The sequence below is a fragment of the Leuresthes tenuis genome, unplaced genomic scaffold (genome assembly GCF_036924035.1).
Source record: "Leuresthes tenuis unplaced genomic scaffold, fLeuTen1.0.hap1 SCAF_22, whole genome shotgun sequence".
Lineage (NCBI taxonomy): Eukaryota > Metazoa > Chordata > Actinopteri > Atheriniformes > Atherinopsidae > Leuresthes > Leuresthes tenuis.
In genome coordinates, this window is record NW_027325376.1 from 3,162,976 (window position 1) to 3,175,633 (window position 12,658).

At 41.1% G+C, this 12,658-nt stretch overlaps 4 protein-coding genes across 5 annotated transcripts in view; 2 read left to right on the forward strand and 2 right to left on the reverse strand.

Annotated features, from left to right (window-relative positions):
- LOC140281516 (tripartite motif-containing protein 16-like) overlaps positions 1-12,658 on the reverse strand; it is a 285,220-nt gene that overhangs the window by 207,209 nt on the left and 65,353 nt on the right. The window lies entirely within an intron of this gene.
- The window catches only part of LOC140281529 (arfaptin-1-like), a 95,466-nt gene that overhangs the window by 45,244 nt on the left and 37,564 nt on the right, over positions 1-12,658 (reverse strand). The gene's annotated exons all lie outside the window — the stretch shown is intronic.
- Positions 1,551-6,990, forward strand: LOC140281515 (tripartite motif-containing protein 16-like). 2 transcript variants are annotated; one of them, XM_072375952.1, is made up of 2 exons: positions 1,551-1,697; positions 3,193-6,990. In XM_072375952.1, the coding sequence occupies exon 2, from the start codon at positions 3,316-3,318 to the stop codon at positions 4,981-4,983; it is 1,668 nt and encodes a 555-aa protein (XP_072232053.1). In that variant the 5' UTR covers positions 1,551-1,697; positions 3,193-3,315; the 3' UTR covers positions 4,984-6,990. The 2 variants fall into 2 exon arrangements, with proteins under 2 accessions (XP_072232053.1, XP_072232054.1); XM_072375953.1 differs by having other exon boundaries at positions 3,204-6,990.
- Positions 9,068-12,413, forward strand: LOC140281520 (tripartite motif-containing protein 16-like protein). The gene is made up of 2 exons (XM_072375957.1): positions 9,068-9,098; positions 10,503-12,413. The coding sequence occupies exon 2, from the start codon at positions 10,637-10,639 to the stop codon at positions 12,263-12,265; it is 1,629 nt and encodes a 542-aa protein (XP_072232058.1). The 5' UTR covers positions 9,068-9,098; positions 10,503-10,636; the 3' UTR covers positions 12,266-12,413.

Genomic DNA, 12,658 nt, shown 5'->3' on the forward strand with positions numbered 1-12,658 from the left:
CGAGAAAGGTAAATATATAGAAGGCAGCAGGCCTTCCAGGACTAGTACTCAGGGAGTATCCCAACCAGCTGGCATATGTTCTCACAGACATCTTTAGTACCTCACTGGAGGAGGCTATTGTCACATCATGTTTCACATCTGCCACAATCATACCAGTGCCCTTAAATCCACGCGTTTTAACGTCTACCACCCTGTTGAACTGACTTTCATAATGATGTGCTTTGAGAGGCTAGTAAAGAACCACATAATCTCTTCATTGCTTCCATATTCAACCCATCATTTTACTTACCGGCCAAACTACTCCATAAAGGATGCCATCTCCTCTGCTTTTCAGCTGAGCCTGGTACATCTGGAGGATACAAACACTCACGTGTAAATACTGTTTCTTGACTTCAGTTCAGCTTTCAAATCATCATCCCCCAGCAGCTGGTGAGCAAGCTGGGTGTAAAAAACCCCATGTGGCTGCTAGATGTCCTTACTGACAGACCAGTCAGTGAGAGTGAGAAACGGCTTCTCTAGCTCCAACTCCACTATTTCAACTCACGGTCCACTGTTGTCTGTGCTGCTGACACATGAAAGATGCGCTGGATCTGCTCCTAATCACATTATCAAGTATGCGGATGGCACAACAGTGGTGGGTCTCATTGGGGACAACAATAATCTATCCTATAGAAGGGGATTGGTGGACTGGTGCAGTGAGAACAACCTGATCCTGAACATCAAGAAGAACAAGGAAATAATCAGCCCAATCAACTGCTTCTTCTCCCCCAACAAGTGCTGCCCCAAAGCAGCCTGCTCAGCTACCCAGTGACTTCAATGGCAATGCTGAAAAAAGCTGAATAAAAAGAACGAAAACAGTAATAAAAATGTTCTGCTCTATATCTTTTGTGTTTTATGAATTAGTTTCAGGAGAGATTTTTTTTATTATTTCTAAGACTACCTTTCAGTTTTGTAAATATTGACTATAGTGTGTGAAATCTGATTCTAGGTTAAGATTTATTTTAGAATTAGAGAGCTATACCAGCAGGAGCTTAGTCTCCAGGTGATACACCCAAGTTGGACAGATCTGAAGGTAGAGGCCTGACAAAGTGCATTCCTCTTCTCTTGGTTAGGGTTGGACACATAGCTAACAACCTAATTTCATGAAGAAAGTTATTATAAGCACAGAAAAAAAGTGCTGGAGCCTGATGTTTACACATGATGCCCCCTTCACATTTCTGACTGCCTGGAACTGGCCCTGATGTGATGTATGCGTAACTCCCCCATCCTTTCACAGACATTTTGGACTAAAAAATAAAATTTAAGGCACCTATAAAGACATGTTAGTGTTGTAAAGAAGGTGGGCTGCAAAAAGGAAGAGAATAATTTCATCACATGTCAAAGAATAGAACATACAGGTCTCAATAAAAGATTTAATGAAGTAGGCTAGCACTCAACCAGAAAACTTTCAGATAAAGATATACCTTGTTTAGACTCTAAAGAAAACCATTATTATCGTCGAGGCTGTAGGACAAAATGGTGATTGAGATCATTCGAGTTAGCTAAAGATATTCTCAGTATGACGTCCCTACACTCCAGTCCAGGTGATGGCGGTAAGGCAGCTTTAAGCCCTTAAACCGTCAACAAACGTAGAAGCGGAAAGAAACGAGGAAAATAAGTTGATTTTCTTTCACTGGGCGCAGTTTGTAATGCTGAGGGTAAGTTGAGTTGAGTTCGTCTGTTCTTGACTCGTTTGTGTTTCTGGTCTCAACGATTATAGTTAACTTGTGATATTGTTTTAACCCCCTCCAGTTCTATGTTGTTCTACCGTTAATTTAAGTCTTGTTGATCTTTCTCGTGTCTGATTTCTCTCGCGCCGTGTTGTCACGTGACTGGCGTGTTTATGCGGAGTTGTGCAGCTGCAACTCTTGTTACTTTGTTTCTTATGACGAACAGATGTGCATGAAAACTATTTGTTTGTCTCGCTGGTCCTCCACAGGTGTGATTTTCTCTGAGTTTTTTTTTTCATCTACAAGTCACGTGTAAATTCTCTCCACCAGGTGGCACTAGTGTTCTCCTTTAATAATTCCTAGTTCAACATAGTTCAAAGGGGTAAAAAGTAAAAAATATATTATTTTTTTAATGTAAATTTATTTTATTTCTAACAGGACATAAATTTAATTACTGCAAATGTTAGCCCGATTTTTTTCATTGGAAGCTCATGAATAAGCTGGAGAAATCGTTTATTAAAAAAGTATTTATTAGTGGTCACGAGTAGAGTATATTGCAGCGCTGGACTCGAAGTGCCAGAGCTCCCGCAGGAAATCCGTCAGGCCGAGCCCCGATATCCGGAAACATGTTATATTTGTATTCGGCTTTATCTCACAGAAGTTGTATTCACACTTGTCAGAGTATAATTGGCCAGTTTTTAGTGGCATGTTCAGGCCAGCTGCTGTCCTTGTTGTGTTCTTTGGATGTGATAAACTGTTTTAGGCGTGGATCTAATGTACCAGACCTATCGGCCCTAATAGAGATATTTTGTCTGACCCAGTTGTTTATGTCCTTCTAAGGTCTTGGACCATTTAAGGTCATCTGTTGTGCAGTATGAGCAAAGTGGAAAAGTACCAGCTAGGAACATAGGTTATTTAGGAAAATACAGAATATGAATTTATAATGTCTAAGAACAAAGCCAATTATAACACAAAGTTGAACACTGATTTATTTTATTACATATAAAAACTATCAGTTTTCTCAGTTAAACAGCACAGCAACAAAACTTGGTACACTTTTATATTTTTGGGCTTATTTTGAAACTACACTGTGTCCACCATTTTGAAAGATGGGCTCACTCTTCTCAGTGTTAATATGGGAAAAAAGGCATTCCTCTGAAAATATTCTTTATTTTCTTACACATCTGTAAAAAGGTCCTCTACAACTGAATTTAATTAGTTAGACATTTGAACTTATAAGCATGGAAAATGTAAAATAATTTGGTAATTAAATCTATAAACCATATGTGTTGTGTGAAGATTATTTTCTCTGAATATTTTGAGTACAGATCCACAAAATAGATATAAAATTTTCTGTGGATCCACTGTCATGGTTTGCTGTCACACAAATGAACCTCTAGTCCATTTCAGTAATGTTTTTATGACTTTTTAAAACCAATAATGACACTTTTATTTTCCTGTCTCCTTCCCTTGAAATCTGTAGTTTGAAGATAGAAATCAACCTATAGTGAAGTGGAAGAGCTGACAGTCCCATTCACTGCATAAACTTCTATCTTGATCAGAACTTTACAAAACAAAAACACAGATATTACTGCCAATCGGTGAAATGGAGGCGAAAAAAGTCAAGCTGGATCAAGACGCCTTCGTTTGTTCGATCTGTCTGGATCTAATGAAGGAGCCAGTGACTATTCCCTGTGGACACAGCTACTGCATGGATTGTATTGAACTTCACTGGGATGGAGAGGACTGGAAGGAAAACCACACCTGTCCACAGTGCAGGAAAATATTCGAACCGAGGCCTGACCTGGAGAAAAACATTATATTAGCAGCATTAGTGGAGGAGCTGAGGGTAGCTGGAGAAGTTTTTCCAGCTGCTAACTGCTATGCTGGACCTGGAAATGTGGCCTGTGATGTCTGCACTGGGAGGAAGCTGAAAGCAGTCAAGTACTGTCTGGTCTGTCTGGCCGCTTTCTGTGAGACACACCTCCAACCTCACCATGATGCTCCACCATTACAGATACACAAGCTGATCGACCCCTCCAAGAACCTCCATGAGCACATCTGCCCTCATCATGATGAGGTGATTAAGTCTTTCTGTCGTACTGATCAGCAGAATATCTGTTATCTCTGCTTAATTTATGAACATAAATGTCATGAAACAGTCCCAATAGCAAAAGAAAGGGCTGAGAAGCAGAAGGAACTCGAGGTAAGTCGACAACAAATCCAGCAGAGAATCCAGGACAGAGAGAAATATGTGAAGCTGCTTCATCAGGAGGTGAAGGCCATCAATCTGTCGGCTAATGAAGCAGTGGAGGAGTGTGAGAAGATCTTCACTGAACTGGTCCGTGTCATCCAGAACAGAAGCTTAGATGTGAAGCAGCAGATAACTACTCAGCAGCAAACTAAATTGAGTCAAGCCAAAGAGGTTCAGAAGAAGCTGGAGCAGGAGATCATTGAGTTGAAGAAGACAGACGCTAAACTGGAGCAGCTCTCACTCACAGAGGATCACATCCAGTTTCTATACGTCTACCCCTCAGTGTCAGCACTCAGGGAGTCTACTCACTCCTCCAGCTTCAATAGCCGTCCTCTGAAGTACTTTGAGGCTGTGACAGCAGCTGTGTCAGAGCTCAGAGAGAAACTGCAGGACATCCTGACAGAGAAATGGACCAACATCTCAGTGATTGAAGTGGATGCTCTACTGCCACCAGTTGAACCAATCTACAGAGCTGGATTCTTAAAATGTTCACAAGAAATCACCCTGGATCCAAACACAGCAAACACATATCTGTTATTATCTGAGGGGAACAGAAGAGCCACAGTAACAGAGGAACAGCAGTCTTACTGTAGCAATCGAGACAGATTCACTGCATATAGGGAAGTCCTGAGTTCAGAGAGTCTGAGTGGACGCTGTTACTTTGAGGTGGAGTGGATAGGGAGAACAGTCAGTGTTGGATTAGCATACAAGGATACCAGCAGAGTAGGGATGTCAGATAAATGTGCATTTGGATTCAATGACAAATCTTGGGCTTTGTGTTGTACCCCAAACTGTTACACATTTTGGCACAACTTTACTGAGACTTCCCTGTCAGGTCCTCCGTCCCACAGAATAGGAGTGTATCTGGATCACAGAGCAGGTATTCTGTCCTTCTACAGCGTCTCTGAAACCATGACTCTGCTCCACAGGGTCCAGACCTCATTCACTCAGCCGCTCTATGCCGGACTACGGTTTCATTACTGTGTTGGAGACACTGCTGAGTTCATTAAACTGAAATAGAAAGAATTCATTTAAATTGAGAGTTCTATGAACTGTATCTTGGTATTGATCTCGGCCAGGGATGTCCACATCCGGTCCTCGCTGGCCGCTGTCCTGCAGGTTTTAGACGTTTCCCTGCTTCAACACACCTGATTGAGATCAATGCATCATTAGTGGGCTTTTGTAGAACTTAACAGTCTTTGAAGAGATTAATTTAATCTGAATCAGGTGTGTTGAAGCAGGGAAACGTCTAAAACCTGCAGGACAGCGGCCTTCTGGGACCGACTTTGGACATCTCTGATCTAGGCATTTGTTTACTGAACAGAAGTCTCCTTTTAATATTACTTCATTGGGACTTGTTTCTCAAGATTTATATTTACATAAATGGAGCCTCGCTGATATTGGGGTTTTGTGGCTGATACCAAAACTGATGCAATAATCTCTACTCTTTTTAAACATTATACAGAAAAGCATCATAACCTGTTGACATGCAAGTTACTTTATATACAGATCCGAGTATCTCTCTTCTCCTTATTTGTGTTATGTGAGAAAATGAAATTCCACCCACAAAGAATCTGATGAGAAGGATTATTCTATTTATCTTCACAGGTAAACTTACAAGGTGCCTGGGCAGCTTCAGAGAAGGCTGTTACTCATTTTCCTTTGGAATGAGTTTCTGTTGCTGGTCCTAATTTAAGTCCTGTAACCTTTTTTATGATCATGTATAAAACCTTCTAGGTGTTTAAAAGAAAGATTTATGCTTTCTTGAGTTTTTACTATAAGCTATTACAAGTGCATGCACGTTTTATAGAAGTTTTGAATTGCATAATTTGTGTCCTTAGAACCTAGTAGTTTTTCCCAATTGAATGGCTGGAACCATGTTTGAGTTTGTGTTTAAAGCAGGAATGTACTTGCTTTTAATTACCAATATGCGTGTTTATCATGGTTGTCTTACACATTTGTTTGGAGTGACGTTTGTACACGTCCTCAGAAATTAACGTCTGAATGACATGTCGGTAAGCTGCAATAAAATGGTGACCAGTAGGGGCAGTGTTGTGCCAAATTTCACCAGCTATATAGCGTTGTCAGGGAAAAAATGGCGGAGAGTTTTGAAGATGAACTTGTAGAGAAAGTATTTTTACGACGTGGCCTGTGAAACTTGCCGGTGAGAGATCAGTTTTGGAAATGTCCATTTTCCTTGGATAGTACGGTGCTGATGGTTTTCCCCCTGGTGGAATCCTCTGGTAACCGGCAGAGTACATCGGAAAGCATGTGAGCAATTTGGCTCATAATGCAGGAAGTTGCTTATGTGAACGCGTGATTGAAAAGCAAATATGTTCCTGACCTTAAACTTCCTGATCTGGCAAGAAAATGTTCACTTTTGTTGTCACTTTCATGAAGATTGCATAAATCTGTACAGTCTATTTCATTTAAAAAGGAAAAATAACTGTAGCCAAAGGTCTTTGTGTTATTTTAGAAAAGTATTTGATATTTAGTTTGTCTGCATGTTTCTTTTAAATATTTTTTTAGTCTGTATTCTGTAGCTGTCGCAGTTTCGTAGGCTAGCGTGTGTTATCAGCTTTAAGGAGGATAAACCAAAGCCATTTGAACACATCAGAACAATCGGCCGTCTCTGTGCCTTATCTTGCCTTTTATATACCTCAGAGGATTGGACTTGGAGCTGGGAACAGCATCGCTTCCTAATGCATTCCAGTTTTAGTTCGGAAAACCAGTAGAATTTGTATGATTTGAGCCGACGAGCTACTTTTAGCAATGCAAGTTAATAAGAATGCTGTATTTTGTGCTTACAAATGTCATAGAAACACACCCACTGATGAATGTGTGCAACTGCTGCTGTGTTCCATATGATCTCAGAAGTCTGAGTTTCCAAGTTGTCAGTTGGAAAAATCAACTGGATGCCTGTTGAAAGGGAGAAACCTCACCAGCTCAAACCTAAAAAATCCAACATGGGCCCATTGTATACAGAGTTTAAGTGATAACTGCATAGTAAACTGTTTTTTGAACTTCTGTGAGTTTGACTTATAATCTGTTTTAAAGTGTCATTAAAAATAGTTTTTACTTTGAAAGTATTGTGTTTTTTGCAGTACGTTCACTTTTCTGTGCACAGTCCTGGTCCTGAAGCTGCTGTGGAGGAGCTTGGAGCTACATCCCTGCATCATTCTGATCTGCTTTTCAGTTGCTCAACGTTTTTTGGGCTTTTTATGGCGTCTTTTTGGCCTCTTCAACATGATAACAACCAGGGCTCGCACGGATTACTTTTATGACAGCGTTATTATATCCTACGACTGTAAGCCAAAGAGAAAGAAAGTTTGCCAGTTTATTTAAAAGTGAAGTGTGTGCAGCTCTTTCTCCTCACACTGAACAGTCTTTGTCGACAGTCGGGTGTGCTCTCATACCAAGAAGATGGAAAAAAGAGCTGCGGCAGCCGTTCTGCACAGCATTGCATGACCCAAACAACAGGTGAAATCGGCTGATCTTGTGTCCAAAGTTGGTGCGATGCTTTGTTCACTGGGACGAAGTATGACATGAATGCCGTGTTTACGTTTCATTTAAGGGAAAGATCTTTCATACCCATATTTCTGTAGTTAATTTTTGAGTGTATAAACATTTACACAACACAAGTTTTATGTTGAAAACTTTCAAATGAAACAGTTTTAATACTTACACCAGCTTGTACAACCATAAACTTAAGACTTTTAGTTATGAAAATGATAAATGTGGCTTTTATGGCTATGTGGGATGATTCATGGCAGTCGCTATGATTGCAGATTAGAAAATGTACCTTTCATTTTATAGATTTGCAGAGGATTTGTTGTTTTTTTTGTAAAAAAATTGTTTTACAACCATTGCAAACTATAAGTTATTTAATCATAAAACTGTATGATCTTGTTGGCTACAGCACTGAATATACAAAATGTCTAAAAGTGCCATTAAAACATCAAAATAAAGTCTTAATTAACACTCTTGAGAGCCGTTATATTGGGCCTCCTGACACATTTTCGGCTTTTAAAAAAAGATTTAAACTAAATTAAATGATAGTTAAGTAAACACTTTAATCCTTTCCCAGTAATATGTACTAACTGTAAAAAATATATATTTTTAGAATTACGTTTTCAGGGGCTTGTCACAAATTAAACCTTTGCTCTGTAGTCATTTTAACGAAGGACTCTGAATATAAATACCCTTTAACAAAGTCTATCTTTTTATTAAATGCAGATAATGAAACCTTAAGAAGGAGGATTTATAAAAATTAGATATCTTCATTGAATTTAATCTATCGTAAAGCTAGATTATGGAGAAATGGTTTATGGACTTGCAGCAACGTCATTACTAAAACAGATAAACATAATTCTGGCTCAGGGTTTTAGGTTGTGTTTGAGATCTGTTCAAACTTCCCTATTATTTGCGCTCCAAGTAGAAGCTAATGAAATACCACCACATATGTGTAAGAAAGTACTTATGGCTAATTACTGGAGGAATTCAGGTTATCTACTGATGGGTCAAAAGATCCAATGGCAGATACAACAGGAGCAGCAGTGGCCTTCCCAAGATGTGAAACTGAGATTGTTAAATGCATATGCGTACGGTAGAGATGTATGCCTGAATTATGGCGCTACACTGAATACAAGAGCATCAGGCAAGGAAGTTCGTCATATGTAGTGACTCTATGGCTACATTATGAAATTAGATAGAAACAGCTACTGGATATACATTGTTTCAGTGTCTAGGGAAATAGCAAGACTTACTAGACACTGTAAACAAATTTACATGAGTTCCTACTCGTGTAGCTATCTCAGGAAATGAGAAGCTAGCCAAATTAGTTAAACAAAATGTCAAAAAAGGGGGAGCAGATATCACTGTAAGATTATCAAAAACTGTATAATTGGGATCTGAATCTATAATTCTAATTGTCGAAGCATTCTGACTTTTGGATGAGGGGGACCGGAAGACGGTGGCTCATGTCCTGGATTATACAGGAGTTTTTAAGCACTAGATCCAGAAGAGGGCAGTAATGCAACGCCAGCTGCCGATAAACACCAGAAGAAGAAGTCCATAATATCCGAGCTTCCGTAGTTTCCTTCCGCATTGCTGCTGCTGCTTCTGCTTCGCCGACGGTAAGAAGTGTCGATTTCTGTTGTTATCTTTGATAATCGACTCATTTCTGCTTTTGGTCTCAGATCGTGTGGTTTATTGCCCATATATCCGCAATGTGTTACGGTTCTCATCTGACCGTTTATGTCAGATTTGTCCGTTTATGTCAGATTTATCCGTTTATCTTCAGTTAGATTTTTGAATTCTGCTGCGCCATTGGCTGTGTTTAGCATGTCACGTGAACCACGAAGCGCCACAGAAATTTCCGTCTCTTTCTGTGTAAATCTCGTTGTTTTTTCCCCCTAATAGTTGACATGCTCTTCGGTCGGAGTTTATTTACAAATTATATTTTTCTATGGTATTTATTTTTTAATAATTACGTTTTAAAATAGCGTTTTTGGTCACTCGCTTCATGCAGTAACATATTCTGTCCACCACGCGGCACTGTTTCACCACTTAATGGTTCAAAGTTTTTAAGATATATTGTTCTAAACTGGTCAGAAAGAAGGATTAAAATATTTTCTTTCGGTCTCAATGGCTGGTTAATCCACTCATTTCTTTTTACTTGAAGTCTTGAGCAGTGTTTGTTTGATAATGTATGTATGTACCCGTTTCTCTCTCGGGCCGCACGAGTTCTGACGAGGACCAGAGGGCGGGAGCACATTACACCAGTTTTAAAATTGATTCATTGGCTTCCCCTATGCTTCAGGATCAATTCTTACACTCGTTTTTAGACATCTTAACGGTCTTTTAAGCTAGAGCAACGTGTTCCCTCGACGCAGAACTTCGGATGCTCAATGGAAGACGTCACGTCGACGCTGGCAACCTTCCGGACGACTATAAATCTTCTTATTGGACTTTTACCATGTCAACACTCACACGGGAGGCAGCTTTTATCGCTGCTACTCCTTTGGTTCAACATGGACACACATTGTTGGTGAAAATTTGTGCAAAAAGTTAGTCTAGAGCCCTGTATTTAATATTTGTTCTAAATTATTTTAATTATATGTTTTAACTAGGTGGGCCAAAAAGCATTTTTATCTATTTTGTTAATTATTTTACACCTTTTTATCTTGTTTTAATGTTTTAGACTTTCAGTTTTTAGCTGCAGTGTTTCCTCGTGGGGGCCTACCCCCCTGGGAGCTGCTTTTGGTCCACTGACGGGGTGCTGTCCTGTGGACTGCTCTGGCCCGGGTGGCTGGAGGACTCTGCACCCGGGTCGGGGCTGTCTCTGTGTGGTCGGCCCCCCAAGGGTGGCTTTCTCCTTGCCTTAGGTCTGTCTAATAGGTGCAGTGGGTCTGAGCTTGTCCGTATGTCTCTGGGTATTTATGGGGATGGGAAGGTTAATTTGTTTTGTCATTGCTGTTTTTAGCCTCCAATAACAGATAAACAATTAGCAGATTTTCTTTTCCTTGTGTCATCCTCAGATCTAATTGGCTGAAGTGTGCAGCCATCATACGTTAAAGTGTGGGAGCTTACCCTGCTCACAAAAAACACAACCTGGCTTTACCAGAGCTCCACAACAGAGAAAACTGCGTAAAGGCTGCCACTTGAAAGTGAAATGGCTCTAAACAAATTAAAGTTGGACCAAGAAACCTTCTCTTGTTCCATCTGTTTGGATCTACTGAACGATCCGGTGACTATTCCCTGTGGACACAGCTACTGTATGCACTGTATCAAAACCCACTGGGATGGAGAAGAGGGGAGGAGACTCCACGGATGTCCTCAGTGCAGGAAAACGTTCACACCGAGGCCTGTGCTGGTTAAAAACATCATGTTAGCAGAGTTGGTGGAGCAGCTGAAGAAGACTGGACTCCAAGCTGCTCCTGCTGATCACTGCTATGCTGGAGATGAAGATGTGGCCTGTGATGTCTGCTCTAGGAGGAAGCTGAAAGCCATCAAGTCCTGTTTGGTTTGTCTGGCTTCTTACTGTGAGAAACACCTCCAACCTCACTATGATGCTCCACCATTAAAGAAACACAAGCTGATCGACCCCTCCAAGAAGCTCCAGCAGCACATCTGCTCTCGTCAAGATGAGGTGATGAAGATTTTAGCTGATGCGTATGAAACAGCCCCGATAGCAGCAGAAAGGGCCGAGAAGCAGAAGGAGCTAGAGGGGAGACTGCAACAAATCCAGCAGAGAATCCAGGTTGGAGAGAAAGATCTGAAGCTGCTTCAGCAGGAGGTGGAGGCCATCAACGGCTCTGCTGATAAAGCAGTGGTGGCGTGTGAGAAGATCTTCACTGAACTGGTCCGTGTCATCCAGAAAAGAAGCTCTGAGGTGAAGAAACAGATCAAATCCCAGCAGAAAACTGAAGTGAGTCGAGCCAAAGAGCTTCAGAAGAAGCTGGAGCAGGAGATCACTGAGCTGAAGAGGAAAGATGCTGAGCTGCAGCAGCTCTCAGACACAGAGGATCACATCCAGTTTCTACACAACTACCCCTCAGTGTCAGCACTCAGGGAGTCTACTCACTCCTCCAGCTTCAATATCCGTCCTCTGAGGTACTTTGAGGATGTGACAGCAGCTGTGTCAGAGCTCAGAGATAAACTGCAGGACATCCTGACAGAGAAATGGACCAACATCTCACTGACTGTGAGCGATGCAGATGTTCTCCTGTCCCAACAAGAGCCAAAAACCAGAGCTGACTTCTTAAAATATTCCAGAGAAATCACACTGGACCCAAACACCACCAATAAAGAGCTGGTGCTGTCTGAGGGGAACCGAAGAGCAACCTTTATGAAACAAAGACAGTCGTATTCCAGCCACACGGACAGATTCACTTACTGGTGTCAGGTGCTTGGCAGAGAGAGCCTCACTGGGCGCTGTTACTGGGAGGTGGAGTACAGAGGAAAAGCCGTTGTTGTTGCCGTCTCGTACAAGAACATCAGGAGAGCCGGTTCCTTGCACGAATGTTGTTTTGGATGTAATGACAAGTCCTGCGCGTTGTCCTGTTACAGAGAAGGTTACACGGTCTACTTCAACAGCAGCTTTATCACCATCTCAGCTCCTCTGTGCTTCAGGATAGGAGTGTACCTGGACCACAGAGCAGGCATCCTGTCCTTCTACAGAGTCTCTGAAGGCATGACTCTGCTCCACAGAGTCCAGACCTTATTCACAGAGCCGTGCTATGCTGGACTTCGGTTCTTTGATTCTGCCGGAGACTCCGCTGAGTTCATTAAGCTCAAGTAAAGTATGATGCATTCGGGATGACTCTTGCTGAACTAAGCTGACATTTCTGCACATCTAAATGGTTCTTTGACGTTCTTTTACTTCCTTTAATGTGTGAACACGCTGAAGCTTTACGTTCTGAATAAAGCTGTCAAGTTTTCAAACAAAATGTTCATTTCATGCGTGTTTAACTTCGGCAGGAAACCCATTTTCTGACCATACAAGACAAACGATGAGGCTGCAGTTTGATGAAAATGAAACATCGATCTGTTTTATCACCATAACTGCTGAGATGTTTCGTTTTGGGCCGTTAATGCATGTAGAAAACTTCTATTATCCGGTGGAAAAAGGTTTTATTTCTATTTCGCCAAATTAAGACAAGATAGAAACATTGCAGACAACCTTTTGAGTCAT

What these genes read in the sequence shown, in the direction of transcription:
- LOC140281520 (XM_072375957.1), top strand. Translation starts at nt 10,637, where the DNA reads ATGGCTCTAAACAAATTAAAGTTGGACCAAGAAACCTTCTCTTGTTCC.
- LOC140281515 (XM_072375952.1), top strand. Translation starts at nt 3,316, where the DNA reads ATGGAGGCGAAAAAAGTCAAGCTGGATCAAGACGCCTTCGTTTGTTCG.